Genomic DNA, 20,403 nt, shown 5'->3' with positions numbered 1-20,403 from the left:
TTATAGTGAAGAAAAAGAAAAATATTAAATTTCCAGTTATTTTCTAATATAATGTCTATACTTTCCCATGATCAATAGGAAATAGCAATAACTGAACTTCAGTACTCTTGCCCACTTCTCCTTCTTTCATTTAATTAATTATTAATTTTTTTCTTCGTCACACACAAGGAACAATTTCAAGGCTATGATAGAAAAAAAGTCTATAAAATCAAATTTTCAAAAAAGTTTAGCTGTAACAAGATATGGCAGACATTTTCAAATAAGAACAAATGTTATTTATACAATTATAATAGTATTTGAACATTTTATTGTTTAACTTATAAAAAGGAAAGAATTATATAGTATTATGTACATACTTGTGTGGCTGCAGTGACTAAAACCAAGAAAGAATCTTTTCTACCTTATTTTCTCATAGCGATCACATCCATTCACATGGTTTAACTTACCATCTATGGATGGTAACAACTCCCAAATCTCTTCAACCCAGTTTTTTTCTAAGCTTAGAAATTACAAAATAAGCTTTGTATTTCCCACTGATACATGGACATCAGCTTTTTTTCTGAGATACTCCTAAGTTCCCAGCTATAGTACTTAGGTACTCCCTTCTAATGCATACGGATAGAAACATACTTACATTTATATTGGAATGCAAACATTCTTAAATTTCATTTACTTTTTAAACAGCATAAGTAAGACCCTAATATTGAGGGGCAGGGTACAGGTCTTGCTTACTCTTAACAGCCTGAGGACTTACACATAGAAGGTGCTCAATCAATTCACTCACTGATTTCATTCTCAAGATTTCTGAGAGGCAATCAAACTATCTACAGGCAATCAAACTATCTACAGTTGATCTGCATTCTGCCATCAAAACTGCTTATATTTTAATATAATACAAACCTGTGTTTTAATAACCTGTATACTGTTTAAAGTCATCATCTTAGAATACAGGCAGGAAGCCTAGGGGATAATTTTTCTCTGCTTTCTTCACTATTATAAATAAAAAGGTCACCAATCAAGTCTACCTATTTCATTTTCATCTCCTGACCATTCATTTCTTCCTGAGATCTAGTAAGTATTTATTATTTAGAATCCTGTTATCCAACCTAATAGCCTGCAAATCACCTATTACAAAAAAGCCCTACGGTTTATTGTGAAAAAATTCCATCAATGGCTTCCCAAGGCTTGTCAACATTTCCAACTGTCCATTCTGTCAATTCTCCACACAACACACACCACAGCAAAAGAACTATGGGTGCTAGAAGGCAGCGCACATACACTTTGTCTCCTTTATCAGCTTCTTTCTCATGCTTGAAAATGTAAAGACACACTGACCTTTCTATTCATGAAATGGTTGCTGAGTGAGTAGATGCAGTAAAATAAAGTTACAAAACATAATAAAACTTTTATATAATGTAACATAAAGTTAAAGAAAAATTTTAATACTTAAATCTGACTTGCCTGACACTCTGTCAAGAACTTCTGATAATGTTGTTGAGACCGGCAAATGAAGTGTACGGAACTTATGGCCTGCTCCATACATTGGATGTTGGATGACATGGCTTGTAGCATTAATTCTACCTTTATACAGCTGAAAATTCAAAAGAAATCAAGAAGTGATTTTTTGGAAACATGTATCATTACAAAACAATTTCAAAAGTTTTTCTAAAAGAATAAAAAGTGTAAATATAAAGAGTATATTTTATATATTTTTGAAAGTATGGTACATTTGAAGGGTGCCTGGGTAGCTCAGTCAGATAAGCATCCAACTTTGGCTCAGGTCATGATCTTGTGGTTTGTAGGTTTGAGCCCCACATCGGGCTCTGTGCTGACAGCTTGAAGCTTGGAGCCTGCGTTGAATTCTGTGTCTCCCTCTCTCTCCGTCCCTCCCCCACTCATGCTTTCTCTCTCTCTCTCTCTCTCTCTCTCTCTCTCTCTCTCTCTCTCTCTCTCCCCCTCTCCCTCCCTCCCTCAAAAAGCAGCATTAAAAAAATTTTTTTTAAATGTGGTACATTTGACATCTGATTTGTTGCTCAACTTTCGTATTAGCACCACTGTACCTAATAATCTGTCACTCTTTCCCCCAAATTATACTTTTCATGGTAGTGTATAATTAGGCTATTTATCACACGAAGCGTTATCCAAAACAGACTTGTAAGTCCTATCATTAAGTACCAAGGTTGTTCTAGTTTCAGTTTGCTATTTTAGAAATTAGGATGTAGAGGTAACTGCAGATTCTGATATGAAATTATAAAATATCTTTATACACAGCTAATATTAAGATTTAATTTAACTGTTAAAATACTCACTGGACAGGGAGACTGAAGAAACATTGTCACTTTCTCATCCTCCAGCATCAATTGCAAAAACAATCTACGTATAAACCCTGAAATGTTCCCTGATGTTGGAAGGTTCCCTCTTTGGGGAGACGTTTGAAAAAGTTCACAGAGGACCTGGCAAGTAAAGAGATTTAAAAGTTAAGTGCACTATTTATCTGCAGCTGTGTACTTTCAAGAAAAAAAAAAAGATTATCCCCAGAGAAAATTTCTGTGGATAAACTACTACTACAGGGTTTTCACATAAATACCTGGTGTAACCAACTTACTTTCAACTTGAGTCAATATCAATGTGCTTACAATGCAATAAAAATTATGAAAAAAGGGTATTAAAAATATCAAAGAAAGCCTTAACAAGAAGCTGAGAGATGATAATTAAGCCAGAAAGCAGTAAGACACAAAAGTTTCAGGCTACCCAGAGGTACAAACCAGATTTTCAAATTCTCATATCCATGACCTTGGTTAAAATTGATAATTTAGACATTTCCTTTAATTAGGCATATTAAGCAGATCAAGTTTGGCAATAATTAAATACTTCAGACACTCAAGTATCTTGCTATCCTTCTCAATAAAGTTAAATCATTCAGTATTTCTTGAAAATTATGTTAACTGTCTCTAGACAAAGGTCAAAACAGCTAGAAAGGAGCAGAATCTGGCAAAAATCAACTAGAATCGTCCTTATAATAATTCTAGCTTTCAAGATTTTTGTCCCCATGGACTTAAAACAATAAAATCATCTCTCATATTTTTCGTGAGATGTCAGGAGTCTCCTATCTGAAATCTACCCTAATGTCTGCTTCATTAGAAGCAAACTAAAAGTCATAGCAAGCCAGTTACAACAAAATACAATACTCCACAGCAGATGAGATGACACCTTCAAGTGGTCAATCGTCTTTCAGCAGCCCGTATTGTTCTTCTGGTTTGTCCTCTTTATGGGGGGCAGGGGGAGATGAGTTTAAAAATAGGAATGTATGATCTATAGCTAGAATCGTTGTGAATTTGGCCATTATCTCATCAAAAGGAATATGTGACAGTTGAGAGGAAGAGGGAAGATATATCAAGACTTTATTTTAATTACAGTTTCAATTTAGATCTCTAAATGGACCGTACCCCAATCTTCATTATCACCTGTAATACATACCCCTTTCTCAACTAATTTCATTAGTGTTATTTAACATTGTATTAAAATAATAAGATGCCTAAAACTTAAGCCGGTATTTCTAATCTTACCTGGGCCATCAGTTTTTGATTATGAGGGTGGCATGAAATGCACTGCAGGAAGAATGCAACAGTGGCGTTCTCAATAGCTGTCCTCTGTTGAGTAGTCAATCCTGTTGGAGCAGCTGAAGAAAGAGAGGCCGGTCTTGCACTAGTCTGTTGTTGTGCACCTAAATTATGTCCTCCAGAAGCGGACCCAGAATGACACAATAAAAACAGAAGTGCTGTCCACAGTGGATTGACCTCAGACCCACCGAGCCAGTCTTTCATAACATGGCTACTGCCAACTTCTGTCAAAAACCTAAGAATGGGAGCAACCAGGTCTGCTGTGATAGGCATCTTATTACATTGTTGTGCAACATGATGCCGCCTGAGCTTGTCCTGGGAAGTATCTATTGACTGAGCAAGGCTTTCTGAGTAAGAAATGTGACTGAAGCAGAAACTAGCCAGACTCCTCACAAGAAGAGAAGGCAAACCTGAGTCCAATAATTGTTTGATAGCTTCTGGAGATTGAGAAGAGGATGCAAGGGTTGCCAAATGTGATTCAGTTAGTGCAAGAGGCGCTTGTGCATTTTTAGAGTCATCTGTTAAGGATGAAGTAAGATCTTGCTTTTTGCTATCATCAGTCATGGACAGTCTGTGGTGACACTGCACTGGAGGAGGGATAATCCCCATCCAGCCCATGAGCAAAGAAAAATAATTTGGGTGTATATGACACATTGAGCAAAGTAGACTGTCAACAGCTTTCTTCAAAACCATATTGCAGGGAAGAGACATGGACCAATTAAAAAGTAACCTAGGGGAATAAAAGACACCAGGTTAATATTATATATGTATCTTTAGAAAGACCTCATTTTTCCAATAGTAATATTAGAAATCAACGTACACTGTATAAAATCATGACATCTATAAAAGTATATGTTTTATTTGACGTAGAATACTATAAGATTTCATGATGACTGCTTTGATATACATTATTTAGGTATTTAGGTAGATGAAGTTAGATTAGACTTGTAAAACCAGTACAGAAAATCAAGAGATCTGTATTTAAATGTATCTACCGCTCTATGTGTGACCTCAAAAAAGTTACATAAAGAAACACTGGAGTTGTGCCTGGGTGGCTCAGTCAGTTAAGTGTCCAACCCTTGATTTCAGCTCAGGCCATGATCTCATGGTTCCTGAGTTTCAGCCCAGCATCAGGCTCTGCATTGACAAGGTGGAACCTGCTTGGGATTCTCTCTCTCCCTCTGCCCCTCCACATTTGCGCAGTCTCTCAAAATAAATAAATAAACTTAAAGAAAGAAAGAAACATTGAAAAATTACACAATAGAGATGTTCAGATTGAATTTGACATGATTGATGGCTTAAAATTCACGTTTGCAAATCAAAAACTATTAGTAAGTTTCATTAATAAGTCGTGGGTCATGCCAATTGAGAAGACCAAATATGAAAATGACGGACTAAAAAGGACAAAAGACCAGTCTTTTATTAGGTCATGGAACTCCTCAGAAATAAATACAATATTCTGTTATAGACTTAGCAATTACAGGCGCTAAGTTCAGCAAAGCCCTAAGTATGATAAAGAAATGTGGATAAGCAGAAACTGCCAAAAGAACAATCCTATCAGATAACTAGAAAGTAAGAAAAACAACTAACCATAAAAACTCTCTAAAGTAGTAAGTCTTTCAAAATTTCCAATTATACTTTTACTCTTTAAATAGCTGTACATTAAGGATAAAAAAACAATCTGGGGGTGCCTGGGTGACTCAGTCGGTTAAGCGTCCCACTCTTGATTTCGGCTCAGGTCATGATCTCACAGTTGTGGGACTGGGCCCCGTGTTGGGCTCCATGCTGGGGATGGAACCTGCTTGAGATTTTCTCTCTTCCTTGTCCCTCCCCCGTTGGCATGTGCACAAGCCCAATAAAAAAGTCTGGTGGGTAAATTTGCAAAAAAGAATAAATACCATGACCTGTAGGAACACATATTAAACACTCCAATTTTAGGTGGGAGAAAGCAAGCAATGACACTAATATTTCTTCTTAGTGGAGATAAATCTAATTAAATTTGTAAGCACCTAATTTCAAAATTATACATGATTCTATGTAACTACTACTTTCAAAGTATTATTATTATCCAAACAAGCATATAAAATACCATTTCATCATGTGAAAACCTGTAACAATCTGCTAACGGAAAAAAAAGGATTTCAAAAATCGTACTTACTCAAAGAGGTCTCGGTCCAGCAGTGCTGGTAAATCGTACTCTACAAGCAGTTCATAACTGTGCCACAGAATTGCTGCTACACAGTGCAAATGAGAAGGAGATGGCATGAGAAGGCCATACTCTACTGTCGAAGAGTTAGGGCACATGTAGCTCATCCTGCCACTTCTCCTCATAGCAGCCACTCTTGCAGAATCACTGACCCATTTTAACAAGGCCTGAATTCTTAAAAGAAAATGAATTCAAATAACCAATTATACCACAACTGACATTTAATATGGATAAATACCGCCATTTCAAGTAAGCACTGCATTTATGAGAGTCATATACTAATGTTCTTGGTACTTTTAATCTAAACTAGGAAGGAAAAGGAACTTATGTAAACAAAACTGACATAGCAGTTCTACTTCTCCAATAACCTTACTAATCTTAACTGATGAAAATGTTTGAAATAACATATGATAACATATAATTCTGCAAATAAACATTAGGTAATTTCTTAACTCACTTACCAAAAAAACCCTATAAATATCTGGACTTACAGGATACAAAACTTAACAAATTCATGGTCTCCTGTAAATTTTCTTTCATCTTATAACAAATCCACACAACCCAGAATAGTAATCTGGGGCTAATTCTTTATTGTGCAGAATCTCATGCAACACAGCATGTCTTACTCCCCTGGCCCCCAACCATTAAATACTACTAGCAGTCACCCACCCCCCTGCACTCTGACAACAGAATATAGCCCCAACGTAAGTACTTTTTCTCAAGTGTCACCCTACCCTTAATACCCTGGAGTTGGGGGAATACTGAGAACAACATTTAAAAAAAATTTTTTTTTAAGTTTATTATTTATTTTGAGAGAGAGCATGAGCAGGGGAGAAGAAGAGAGACAGAGAGAGAGAGAGAGAGAGAGAGAGAGAGAGAGAGAGAGAGAATCTGGAGGAGGCTCTACAGAGTCACTGCAGGGGTCTGAACTCACAAAACTGTGAGATCGTGACCTAAGCTGAAATCAAGAGTCGGACACTTAACTGACTGAGCCACCCAGGCGCCCAGAGAATAACCTTTTTTTAAAAAATGTTTTTTTAAACGTTTATTATTTTTGAGACAGAGCATGAACGGGGGAGGGGCAGAGAGGGGGGGAGACACAGAATCGGAAGCAGGCTCCAGGCTCTGAGCCATCAGCCCAGAGCCCGACACGGGGCTCGAACTCACGGACCACGAGATGGTGACCTGAGCCGAAGTCGGACGCTCAAACAACTGAGCCACCCAGGCGCCCCATAGAATAACATCTTTTAAAGCAATATGGCTTTGGAGTTTATAAGATTCTTTGCTTCAGGTTACAAGAAATGGGGGTAGGAAGGTATATAATGCTACTTAAACCCCTTCTCTGCTCTGAACAAGACCCCTTATTTTACTGTTTTTTAAATATATATTTTTAAAGTTTTTATTTATTTATTTTGAGAGAGAGAGAGAGAGAGAGAGAGAGAGGGAGAGAGGGAGGGAAGGGCAGGTCCCGCACTGTGGGCACGAAGCGACGTGGAGCTCAAACTCACGAACCATGAGATCATGACCTGAGACGAAACCAAGAGTCAGATGCTTAACCAACTGAATCACCCAGTTGCCCCCGACAAGACCCTTTAAATTTCATATGATAGGAAATAAATATAAGTCAGAAAAAGAGAAAGCAGATGAGGTAATTGGGAAAGAGTAAGATTTTCTCAGTGTGCGGAAGCCAATAATTTTGTTATTATGTCAGTTCTAAAACATTTATGTTTTAAAAAGTATTATGCAGTGAGAACAATTTTATTTAGGGTAATTTTCCTATGACAAAGAAAAAACAAAGAACTATTAAAGAATTAAATAATTGTAAGCTATTTTAAGAAAGTTGTTCTAGAAAAATATTTAAAATTAATTTTTTATGGGGCGGCCTGGGTGGCTAAGTGCGTTAGGCGTCCGACTTCAGCTCAGGTGATGGTCTCACAGTTCGTGGGTTCAAGCCCTACGTCGGGCTCTATGCTAATAGCTCAGAGTCTGGAGCCTGCTTCAGATTGTGTCTCCCTCTCTCTCTCTCTGCCTTTCCCCTGCTCGCTCTCTGTCTCTCTCTCAAAATAAATAAGCATTAAAAAAATAAAATTAATCTTTTAATTCTTTTTTACCTCATTAGCCATTATAATTTGAATTTGGCACAATTTATTCTATCAAAAAATATTCCAGGGGTGCCTAAGTGGCTCAGTGAGTTTAGCATCCGACTTCAGCTCAGGTCATGATCTCACAGTATGTGGGTTCGAGCCCCACGTCAGGCTCTGTGCTGACAGCTCAGAGCCTGGAGGTTGCTTCCGATTGTGTCTCCCTCTCTCTGTGCCTCTCCCCCACTAACACTTTGTCTCTCTCTCAAAAAGAAACATTAAAAAAAATATTCCAAAAAATTCCAATCTATTTTTAAATATAATAATCATATTACTTATGTGAAGCAAAAAGCTTTATAGAAATAATTCAGCTTATTTAATATCTTGAAGTTACCATGCTGGAAATAAATTTACTTCATTAAATGCCATTTGAACATTCTTCATCGGAGAGTATGAAAGCAACTAACCTAAAATAAGTTAAAGCTTATTACATTATCAGTGATTAAAGTATCAAAATTTACTAGGCACCTGCCACGCCTGACACTACCCCAAATCCCCAAGTCTGACCTATGTAAATTGTCCCTTGTGAGTGACAGTATTCTGTCTCCCCAATACAAGGCAAAAAGCTGGATTCAATAAACTTGGACACTCTAGTATCTAGCACAGTGCCACGCACCCAGCAACTATTCAGTAAAAAGCAATAAAATGAGTAAGTACCCACAAAATTAATGATTTGTTAATGACTTATAAACAAACTAACAAAATATCAAATGATTTTCTTGAATATTAACCAAAATATTAAAGGATAGCATTAACTCAGAAAATAGTAAAGATTAATTGTTTATGGAGTCACACATTCTATAAATGGTATTCTGGTATTGATATATGATATATATAAAACATGAGAATGACAAATCATCACCCAAAATTTGTCAACAAAAACGTGTCTCAAAAATACTTGGGAAGTTCTTCTCAATGTGGAGGTAGAAGACATCAAAGAAAAGGTACATTAGTAAAACCCATCCAAAATTACCTATACGTAAACCATCACTAAATATTTAGGTGAGATATTCAAATATTATTTACTTTGTATGACAACATTTCACCTTGCAGTAGGAAGGAGACAGAAGGTAGAGAGCTAATGAAAGGCTGTCAATGAATATTACAAATAATAAGTAATCAAAAAAAACATTACTTTTGTCAAAATAGTCTAGGTGCCTAATATGGACACATATTCTAATATTCATACACAGTAGTAAATGCTACCTAAGATTGTATGATTTGACAGCACCACAACTTAACAAAGATCTCCTAACAACATGGTTCACATAAAAACATGTAATATTTTGGGGCGCCTGAGTGGCTCAGTCACTTAAACGTCTGGCTCTTGATTTCGATTCATGTCATGATCTCATCGTTTGTGCGACTGAGCCCGGCATTGGGCTCTGTGTTGACAGCGTGGAACCTGCTTAGGATTCTCTCTCTCCCTCTCTCTCTGCCCCTTCCTCACTTGTGCTCTCTCTTGAAGTAAATAAACATTTCAAAAACTGTAATATTTTATTCCATTCCATTTGTCAAAAGTAATACTGATTATAATTCTATTTCCATTCAAATTTGCTTAAGATATGTCCAAATACATAAAAATTGATGTTTAATGTTCACAAAGTTTCTAGAAGTTATATCATGTAAAGCATACAGGTATATGTCCAATATAATCAACAGTCTTGACTTTTACAAAACAACCTAAGGAGAAAGTATTAGAAGTAACGCTCACTATCACATAACTGTGTGTAAGTGTGTCCTTAAATAATAAACAGTGATCTCACTGTCCGTGAGTTCAAGCCCTGCATCGGGCTCTGTGCTGACAGCATGGAGCCTGCTTGGGATTCTCTGTCTCCCTGTCTTTCTGTCTCACCCCCGCTCACTCTCTCTCTCTCTCAAAATAAATAAATATTAAAAAATTAAGTAATTTTAAAAAAGGAAAAAAAAGAAACAGAACAAAACAAAAAAACAAGATCAACATATACCTGTCTTTTGTTCCAGGATCCTGAGTTGTTCCAAGCTGGTAAAGAATATCTATCGTAGAATCGGAAGAGAGTCCATTCAGTCTTCCAAAAAGTAAAGGGCTGTTTAGATCTTGCAATAAAGAACCAAAAGAAAGTTTGCTAAATAAGCAAATGGTATAGGAACATTTGCTCAATTTAATATTAAATTGTTAATTAAAAATTACGCTTCCATAAATTACAGCAACAACAACAACAAAAAAAACTCCAAGGACATTGAAGCCATAATGGAAATTAATTTCAGAAACAGATTTCATCACAAAGATTAAGTGATTAAGTTAACTGTCACTGTTTTGCAGATAGGTAAAAATTAAAATATCAAAGTTAACGGTGGTCACCTGTAGGATCACTGCCTGATGCTGCACAGTTTCTCAGGAGAATGTCTATGAGCTTCAGGCCAATTCTCGTGGACTGCAGTCCTATCTTTACAAGCACAACCTCAATGTTGGGTGAGTGCATCCCACAGTACGGGGACATCAGTAAGGCAGCACAAGTCTGCAGCAGATTAGCAGTAGGTGCAGCCGCACTCGCCATCATTCCTTCCAGATCACTTATGTGAGTAAGGCAATGATGCAATAACCGTAACCAGCCGATACTGAAAAAGACAACACAAAGCAGCTTACGTGGTAAATTCAAGTGGCTCAGATTATTTCTGGGGTAAAACAAAACTGAAAAATCAGCATGTTGTGTCTCATAAATAACACAAATCTTCATTTAAAAAATGCTAGAACATGAAGAAGGACTTAAACACAGTTAAGTTTCCTCCATAGTGTAACAAATAAAAATACTTAACCACTAACAGCATTTAGGAACTACCTGTCCTTTGTTCAACCAGTCAAAAAACGTTTTTGTATTTTTTAAAAATAGGCTCCACGTGCAATGTGGAGCTTGAATTCATGACCCTAAGATCAAGGATCACATGCTCTCCTGACTGAACCAGCCAGGTGCCCAGTCAGAAAATGTTTTTTTATATATACATATACATGTTTAAACATAAAATGCATAGGATTATAGCCTTGTGAAACTATAAAGTCTTGGCAGCTTGAGAATAAAAAAATCCAAATTTTCTTATCAGGCAAAACTTTCAATAGAACCAGTGTATAACATTTTCAACTAACAAATTTTACCAGATAAATGTGAATTAAAGGACATATTCAGGTCCTTGTTTATTTGGTCAATTTGTATGGCTCAAATCTAACTTTTCCACTAACTGCCATTTAGGAATTATCATACAAGACTAGGTCTCTGTCTAGTCAGAGACTAGGTCAATTTGTATGGCTCAGATGTATCCTGGTGACAGGCATGTGGAAATTCATAGATTAGACTCTGATCCAAAGAACAGAAATCCATACCCACAGATACTACACATTGTACATACCTCAAGAATTAAACACACATAAATTTCAATTTTAACCAGCCTCCAAGTTCTGGTTCTAAAGAATCATTATCTCTATTACATCTAATAAAATTACAGCGCTGTATAAACTACCTATGGAACAAAGGACTTCCTAAGCCCTAAAACAGAAACCATAGAATAAATAATTTCATAAAAAGTTCAGAAAGCTTTTTTTAAGAATCAGACATAAGGGGTGCCTGGTGGCTCAGCTGGTTGAGTATCTGACTTTAGCTTAGGTCATGATCTCACGGTTCATGGACTCAAGCCCCACATGAGCTCCCTGCTGTCACTGCGGAGTCTGTTTCAGATCCTCTGTCCCCATCTCTCTCTGCCCCTTCACTGCTCACACACGCTCGCACTCTCAAAAATAAATAAAACATTGGGAATGCAAGCTGGTGCAGCCACTCTGGAAAACAGTATGGAGGTTCCTCAAAATACTAAAAATAGAACTACCCTACGACCCAGCAATTGCACTACTAAGCATTTATCCAAGGGATACAGGTGTGTTGTTTCGAAATGACACATGCACCCCAACATTTATAGCAGCACTATCAACAATAGCCAAAGTATGGAAGGAGCCCAAATGTCCATCAATCTATGAATGGATAAAGGTGTGGTGTATATATATACAATGGAGTATTACCCGGCAATCAAAATGAGTGAAATCTTGCCATTTGCAACTACATGGATGGAACTGGAGGGTATTATGCTAAGTGAAATTAGAGAAAGACAAAAATCACATGACTTCACTCCTATGAGGACTTTGTAAGAGACAAAACAGATGAACATAAGGGAAGGGAAACAAAAATAACAGAAGAACAGGGAGGGGGACAAAACAGAAGAGACTCATAAATATGGAGAATAAACTGAGGGTTACTGGAGGGGTTGTGGGAGGGGGGATGGGCTAAATGCGTAAGGGGTACTAAGGAATCTACTCTTGAAATCACTGTTGCACTATATGCTAACTAATTTGGATGTAAATTTAAAAAAATAAAAAATAATATTAAAAAGTAAAAATAAGTAAATAAATAAATAAATCATTAAAAAAAAAAAGAATGAGAAATAAAACATACCTTGTTTTGGATACCTGATCTTCAGATGGAAGAAAGGGATTATTAACTGTTGCCGAAGAAGTGGTACCAAAAGCAGTGAGGCCCAGTAATTTAATTTGTGACAGGCCTAATGTGCTGGCATCTCGGGGGCGATGAAGTCTAAGGCAGACAGCAGAAGCTACTTCAGCTTTTACCAGCTGAATTTTTATGTAGGTGAGGCCGCTGGTGACGACAGGAGTGGACAAAGGGAGCATGTTTACCCCATCTGCACTCACTTCAACGGACACAGAGGACGGGCAGGCTGGAGGAAGAGAAGAGTGAAAACTTATTAAAGAAAATGTGAACTGGACTTCATGGTTTAGCAGAAATCCCAGTAAAAGAGCAGCTTTCAGTTACATTATGAACTTGCAAACAGATAATTTATATGCCACATCATACTTTGTCACTGACTTTCACCAGGACTGATTTTGGAGCTATTTTCCAACATAAGATATGAGATCTACAATATAACAAAAATAGTATTTTAAAAATTGTAACATTCCCCTAAATAAAAATAACTGAAGATATGTAATCCACATTTACATAACTTGAGTCTCTGCAAGAAAAAAACTGCCAAATTGGCAATTACTCTATTATTTCTATTACTCAGAATTATCACCCACAATGTGGGACATTTGATTAATATGTTAACGGCTTAGGGTTGCAAGTAATTTGGAAAAGAATAATATACCAAAAACAAAGTGCTTTGGGGCACCTGGGTAGCTCAGTTGGTTAAGTTTAAGACTTCATCTCAGGTCATGATCTCACGGTTCGTGTGTTCAAGCCCCAGATGAGGCTCTGTGTTGACAGCTCAGAGCCTGGAGCCTGCTTCCGATTCTGTGTCTCCTTCCCTCTCTGACCCTCCCCCGCTCATACTCTGTCTCTCTCTCTCTCTCTCTCTAAAAATAAACAAACATTTAAAAATCACTATTTTTTTTTTTATTATTATTATTAGAGCAAGAGCATGTGAATGGGGAGAGGGGCAGAGGGAGAGAATCCCAAGCAGGCTCTATCCTTGGCACAGAGCCCAACATGGGGCTCAATCCCAGGACACTGGGATCACGACCCGATCCAAAATCAAGAGCTGGTTACTCAACCAACTGAGCCACCCAGGCGCCCCCAAATCACTATGCTTATACTGAAAGAATCTGGGATCAAAAATGCAAAATAGTATTTCAGATTCCTTTATGAATACTTGGAAGAGTTCTTTTTCCTTTTAATGTAAAACTTGTTTCCTAAAAACTCTTTTCAATTATTTACACCTTGCAAAGTGAAAACAAAATATATTCAATGAAAAAACACCAAATGAATGATACTCAATATAGTACAAATTTAAAAAATCACACTCAAATATTAAAAATATTAAATATTACAGTCAAGTTATTAAAATAAAAAATTGTGTACATGTAATTATCTTACAATGGGGGGGGGAGGGAACAACACATAAATCCAAGCTAATTTCCCACTGCAGGACTGGCCCTGAGGATGGGGCCAGAGAAAGTACGCCTGCTATCTACAGGTGTGTAAACTAACTCATTTCAAGTTAATGCTATAGCTTAATAAATTTGGGGAGAAAGGCAAGGAAAAATTATATATAACTGAAATAGGTTGGTTTGGATTTCATGAAACATTCCATTTGTTTAAGGGGAATAGCTATGTCAATTCATTTCATGGGAAATGATTTGGTGGTAGTGTTGAATATTACACAAAAAAATTCAAAATTAAGCAATCTGGGAATCATACCTAAATGTATCACTGTTTACTAAATATTTTCTCTCATTTTTAAGTGTTCCTACATTACAGTTTATTTTCATACATGTTTCTTTACAAAAAATACTACTCACTCGCAAGAGATGCAAGGTGAGGCTGGATATGTATCTCTTTAAGAAGCACTGCTGCAGGAAGGTGAATGGTGAGGTCGCACCAAGCCTCCTCCGGCAGGAAGATGTAGGACCACGCAGCAGAGCGAGCCCTCCTGTGAGGAGGCGTGGCCTGTAAAAGCACCTCAGCTGGTTGGGCAGTTGGACTGCTAGATGTAATTGTACCTACAGAAGATATTATAAAAATCATAAAAATTCTGTAAAAGAACCCAAATAAACCATCAAGAACTATCTAATCACTGAACCAGAAAAATTAGCTAAAATCATAAACATCTGATGCTACAAACATATTTATTAGTGTGTGTTTAACACGATTTGTCACAGTATTTACAAAATATCAAGACACCCAGTCAACCTGCAAGGTGATAAGTTCATTATTAATCGTTGCCTAATTTCTTTATATTCACACGTCAAATGAAAACTAAGGTAATAACAAATCCAGCACAATAAACTGGGAAAAGGAGTACCCACCTAAAACGGAAGCTTCTTAAAATAACTCAAAATAAGATGGAACAAGTTCTTTAAACTGATTAACATTTATGGTGAAAACAGACACAAAAATCTGCTATTTCGTTTCACAAAAGGTGTTACTATTTAACTCGGAAATACAAACAAATGAGATCATTAAAATGGGAGCTATTAAAAACTTCCTTCTAACCAACAGACTGTTTCAAAAACCACTACCTTTAAAATCACTTGTTTGGTGATATTATCACATGATCAACTTACTTCAAGAACTATTTCTGCTTCATACCAGCTAATAAAATATGTAAGTTCATATCAATAAGATTTGGTAATTCTTTTCTTACCCAGGGGTGCAAAGTTATGGATCCCTTCTGCATTGTCAGGCTCAGAAGCTAGTATTCTTGTTTTCAAAGTGCTGTCAACAGCTTTATTGGGACCAGAATCAAGAAACTTCATAATAGTTGATACCATACTTCTTGCAGTGTTTACAATAGCCCTTGTACTAGTAACCATATTGTTGCAAATGAGCTGAACTCCACCTAATTTACAAAGAACACCAAATGAAAATAAGACAGTGTGACATTCAGTCACCTTTCACAGAAGACTACAAAAATGACAACATACACTGTCAAATGCATACACTTAAATGACAATTTGTAGAATTTATCTTACCCATATCATGGAATGCTTTCAAGGCATCACTGGTATCCAATACTCTCAAAATAAACCACAGTAATGGTTCAGATAACTGGCAAGTAGCAAGAGAGCCCTAAAGAAAACCACATGTGTACTGTGACTTTATAACAGTGATTATTAACTTCCTGTAATTAGGACAATTAACATATTAACTGTAATATTCTTTTATAGTTAAGTATTCTAAAATTATAGCCTTAATCTAAATCACAAATTCAACATATCTGCCAAAAGACCTAAGAAATCTTACTGAATCAACAAGGAAGTATAGCTTTTTTTCTGAACTGAGAGTATTTTTTAAATTAAGCATCTGTCTTTATCTAGTATTATCATTTTCGACCTTAATGTGCATTGATTTTGTTTTCCATTAGACACTAATTTCATTTAAAAACTGATTCTTCTCAAATATCTTTCCATTAATGGAGAAATATGTGCATATATATATATGCAATGACAATTTAAGAAAATGGTGGTTTACACTGACATACAAAATACTCCTTAAGAAAGTACATTTTAAAACCTGCATTTGAAAAAATGCAGTAAATGGACTAGAAGTTAAAAGCATCACACTGGTTCCTACAATTTCATTTTATAAGAAGGAAAATCAAAAAGCAGTAATATTCAAACCGATTTTTCTTTTAAAATTACCCAAATCCTTTTTGGCTGAAAGAAAACTAAACAAACATGCATCATAGCTTGAAAAAATAGTCGCATTAAACTTTTGTATGTAACATCTACAGAGAGCATTTTGGTATTCCACTATGCTATTTCTAGGGAAAAGAAAACTTCTTCTTGAGATAACAGGAAAACAACCTAAAATTTAAGATTATGTTTAATGTTTTATTCTTAGATCACTGTGGTGATTTTTCACAACATGGACTCAAAAAACTACATTCAAACTTTATTTAATAGTCTGTAGGTCTTTACTTGATGCTGCTGCTCTTTTTCCAATATACGAATCCTCTGTCTTTGTCCTATAAATATTTCTCTGTCCCCATTGCCAGAAACTATTTAAATTACTGAAATAGTTGCCAGATTGAACTTACTTGTCTGCCCATATATCCACAGGCCATGTAAGTTAAAATTGGCTGCAGCATCATGTGGACCGTAGAAGCTTTTTTACTGAGGGTTGTAAGTATGGTAAACAATCCATCCCCAACTGATATAGCATCTAACCCACCATGAAAGTTCTCATGTTTGGTAAGATGCAATCCACTTGCCCCTAGTTTAAATAAAAAGATTACACATTTTTAAAATACAGTATATACTTAAAAACCAGTAATAATTAAAATAGAAAAGTCATTTGTCCTGAAACCACTGAAGGATGGGTATATAACAGCTACATATATGTATATGTGTATGTGTATATAAACACATGTGTGTATACATATACGAGAGATTGGGATATTCATCATAGCATTCAGTAAAGCATGTTTTTGTCCATCTTCTTACATGAGATACCTCTATTGTTGGTAACAATAAAAAGAAGTTGCTCTGTTATATGACTGAGGAATATCATCTTACATATCAGCCATATACCAAGAAGAAAGGAAATGGAGAGAAAAATAAGTGGTATTGTTACATAACTATGCTTCAAGACATCGAATTAAAAAAAAGATAGGATGGTTGTTTCCCATACACAAAGAAAGAAAAAACAGAATGGAATCAATGGGATTAATTTTGTCACAGTTTATAGAAGTACAATATATCAGCTTTCAAACAGGTAGAAAAGTTAAGCAACAATACAGAAATTTTACACTGATGTATGTGTCATAGAAACTGTTCCACTTTGGATACAATTTTACACCTCACATTTTTTAAAAAGTGGGAATCAATAAGGTTCCCTAATATAAAATTTGATGTGAAATTCTTCATCTTTAACACATCAGAGATGTGTGATTATAAAGTATGGTGCCTGACCAGTGAGACTGATTTTTTTCTTAATATAACAAATTACAAGTTATTTGATTAGCATATTATGGTATTTAAAAATTCACACTTAAAATTCTTCATCATTTCTATTTCACTTATTGATAGAAAGAAGCCACTCTCTAGAAGTTTCCACTTACAGCTTGCTAAGAAGTTTGCAAAGAAGTAGCCTTACACTATAAAGTAATAAAAAATCAATTTATATGTTGCTAAAACAAAGAGATACAATACCAAAAACAAGCATAAGATTAAACATTCTCAATACGTACCAATTATCATCGCCATGGCACTGCTATTACACAGGCCCAGAGCAGACAAAATCTGGCTCATAATCTGTTGGTTGGCTAACACTAAGTCAGCAACATATGCAGGTGATCCTTGAACACTACTACTGCTTCCATTACCATCTTTGCCTCCGGAGACTTTTTCCTCATCTGAAACACTGTCTGTAGTATTGGTGGTCACAGAAACTCTTGCACTGTATTCTCTATTGCCCGAAAGAGGCAGCTGTACTAGAATGTTAACCAGTTTTAACAAATCAAACATGAGTTGATCTCTTGTCATTTCGCCACAAACTGCTTTTGCATCGCCTGGACGAATAAGGTTGGCAAAGAGTCCCCCAAAGCATGCTCGAGCACCCACTGAGCTATCTGATCCACTTCGAGACATCACTTTGTCTGAGCAAGTGATATAGTGGTGCACTAAAAAGGTGACAGACTCTATTACAGCAGAAATAGTACTAACTGAAACAACTTCAAAGTTCTGCTCCAGGGTAAATTCTAAGAGCTTTACTTGGGCATCAAGAGGACCTTGGCCTGTCTGGAAAGCACCCCTGCAGAAAAAGAGAGATGATTAAAAATTAATCCATCTTAAATTTTTTTTTTCTTTTTCAACTTTTTTTTTTTTTTTTTTTTAATTTATTTTTGGGACAGAGAGAGACAGAGCATGAACGGGGGAGGGGCAGAGAGGGAGACACAGAATCGGAAACAGGCTCCAGGCTCTGAGCCATCAGCCCAGAGCCCGACGCGGGGCTCGAACTCACGGACCGCGAGATCGTGACCTGGCTGAAGTCGGACGCTTAACCGACTGCACCACCCAGGCGCCCCAATCCATCTTAAATTTTTAAAAAAGTAACCACCACAATACAAGAGAGCTAACACAGTAATTAAACTCTTGGTTTTCACCGTTTCATTTTGTAGCAAATGGTTTCCATTCTTCCTGAGTCATTCTAACTGTCTTCCATTTGACACAAAATCAAAAATGACTTCCCTTCCAATAGAAAACTAAAGGACAAGTAATCAAACAGGTGGTTTTGAAGCTACGGACTAAAATATTTGAGTATCACATGGAATAAGCTCTGTTTTTTCATATCTTCAAATGGTGCTATTGTAAACATTTTCTACTAATTATGATTTTCAAAACTTGAAATTCAGTCAACTAATTCTTACACATCAAAGTTAAATGCTCTCAAGTTCTGCTTATGCCTAAGATATAAAAATCTGGAGAAAATACTGCCCCCAAATTAACGAGAAAAAGTAAAACTAACTATAAAGTCACATAAACCCATTACAGAGCTGGAAATCCAGGAAAGATAGGCACCTCCAATGAGACAGAATAAGAGCTTGACTTTCCTATGGCAGAACTTGAGAACAGACACTGGAAACATACAAATGAGTAAGAATTCAGCTAATATATTTAACAAACGGCTAAATTCTGGTGTATGCAACGGTGATAACACAGAATCCTTGACGTTCAAACCCATTCACAGACACCCAACCTTACAAACCCCCTACGGCACACTTTGCCCATGTATCTATTCCATTTAGCTGTTCCTGAGTTATATACATTATAATAGATCAGTAAATGTTAAGCGTTTTACCTGGGTTCTATGTGTCATTTTTACAAACTACCAAAACTGAGGAGTGTGCTGTGAGAACCCCTGAATTTGTACCCAGATCTGACAGAAGTGCGGCAACTTGCAACTGCGCGCTCTGAAGTGAGGGCAATGTTATGGTACTGAGTAGCTAAACCTGTGAGTCTGACACTAACTTTGGATAGTGTTAGAATAGGATTGAGGTGTAGGACAAAGCTTCATGTCAGTTTTCTGAAAATACCAAAAATAATGATAAACTTCTAGCCAGAATGACATAAATAAATAACAATTACCAATATCAGAAACGAAAACAGGAATCGAACTAGAGCCCATCAACATTGAGGATAATAAGGAAATAATACAAATAATTCGACAACATAGATGAAATGAACAAATTCCGTCAAGATGCAAACTGCCAAATCTCACTCAAGAAGAAACAGAAAACCTGAATCATCTTTCACTATAAAATAAATTGACAACGTTTTCTCCAAGAAAACTCCAGACTCAGCATGCCTCAGTGGTGAGTACTGTCGAATATTTAAGTAACCAATTTTACACAACTCCTTTCAAAAACAGAAAAGGGATCGTTTGTTTTATGAGTCCAGCATTAACTTGTATAAAAAACAGCCACTTTTCATAAAAACCAGACAGTGTAAGAAAATGCAAACATTCCTCATAAAGACAGATTCAAAAATCAACAAAATGTTAACTAATTTAATTTAAGCAAGACATGAAAAGGATAATATATCATGACCAAGTGAGCAGTGAGTCTATGCTGGGAACACACAGTGATCAACACTTTTTAAAAAAAAAAAAAATCAATGTAATTCACCATATTTACAGACTACACAGGAAACAACATGATAATTTCAAAAGATATAGAGAAAGCATTCCACAAAATCCAAGGGTAACACATGATTTTTTTAAGTCTTAGCAAATTAAGAACACAAAAAACCTCAAATTGCTATCAGACATCTACAAAGGAAGCTACAGCTAGTAACATTTCTACTTGTGAAAGACTACCAATAACAGTAAGAAAAAAACAAAGATGGCCAATTTCATCATTTCAACTGATCATACTGAAGGTACTTAACCAGGGCATTGGG

General features: G+C 36.2%; 1 protein-coding gene across 15 annotated transcripts in view; it reads right to left on the bottom strand.

Moving 5' to 3' along the window:
• BIRC6 (baculoviral IAP repeat containing 6) overlaps positions 1-20,403 on the bottom strand; it is a 224,586-nt gene that overhangs the window by 76,784 nt on the left and 127,399 nt on the right. For all 15 annotated transcript variants that reach the window (XR_015248981.1, XM_086700326.1, XM_086700335.1 and 12 more), the window contains 12 exons: positions 17,694-18,256; positions 16,542-16,717; positions 15,475-15,571; positions 15,147-15,341; positions 14,302-14,502; positions 12,440-12,719; positions 10,309-10,565; positions 9,935-10,043; positions 5,779-6,000; positions 3,567-4,350; positions 2,310-2,453; positions 1,462-1,591 (listed from right to left, as the gene is read on the bottom strand). Coding sequence is in view for 14 of the 15 variants with exons in the window: in XM_086700326.1 (XP_086556452.1) it covers positions 1,462-1,591; positions 2,310-2,453; positions 3,567-4,350; positions 5,779-6,000; positions 9,935-10,043; positions 10,309-10,565; positions 12,440-12,719; positions 14,302-14,502; positions 15,147-15,341; positions 15,475-15,571; positions 16,542-16,717; positions 17,694-18,256 (3,158 nt within the window). In the remaining variant the exon portion in view is untranslated. The remainder of the gene's footprint in view (positions 1-1,461; positions 1,592-2,309; positions 2,454-3,566; positions 4,351-5,778; positions 6,001-9,934; positions 10,044-10,308; positions 10,566-12,439; positions 12,720-14,301; positions 14,503-15,146; positions 15,342-15,474; positions 15,572-16,541; positions 16,718-17,693; positions 18,257-20,403) is intronic.

This window comes from Puma concolor, chromosome A3 (assembly GCF_028749965.1).
Source record: "Puma concolor isolate L17-30 chromosome A3, mPumCon1.1.hap2, whole genome shotgun sequence".
In the NCBI taxonomy this organism is placed as follows: Eukaryota; Metazoa; Chordata; class Mammalia; order Carnivora; family Felidae; genus Puma; species Puma concolor.
Note: the sequence above shows the minus strand (reverse complement) of the source record. Positions and strands in the feature narration are given on the sequence as shown.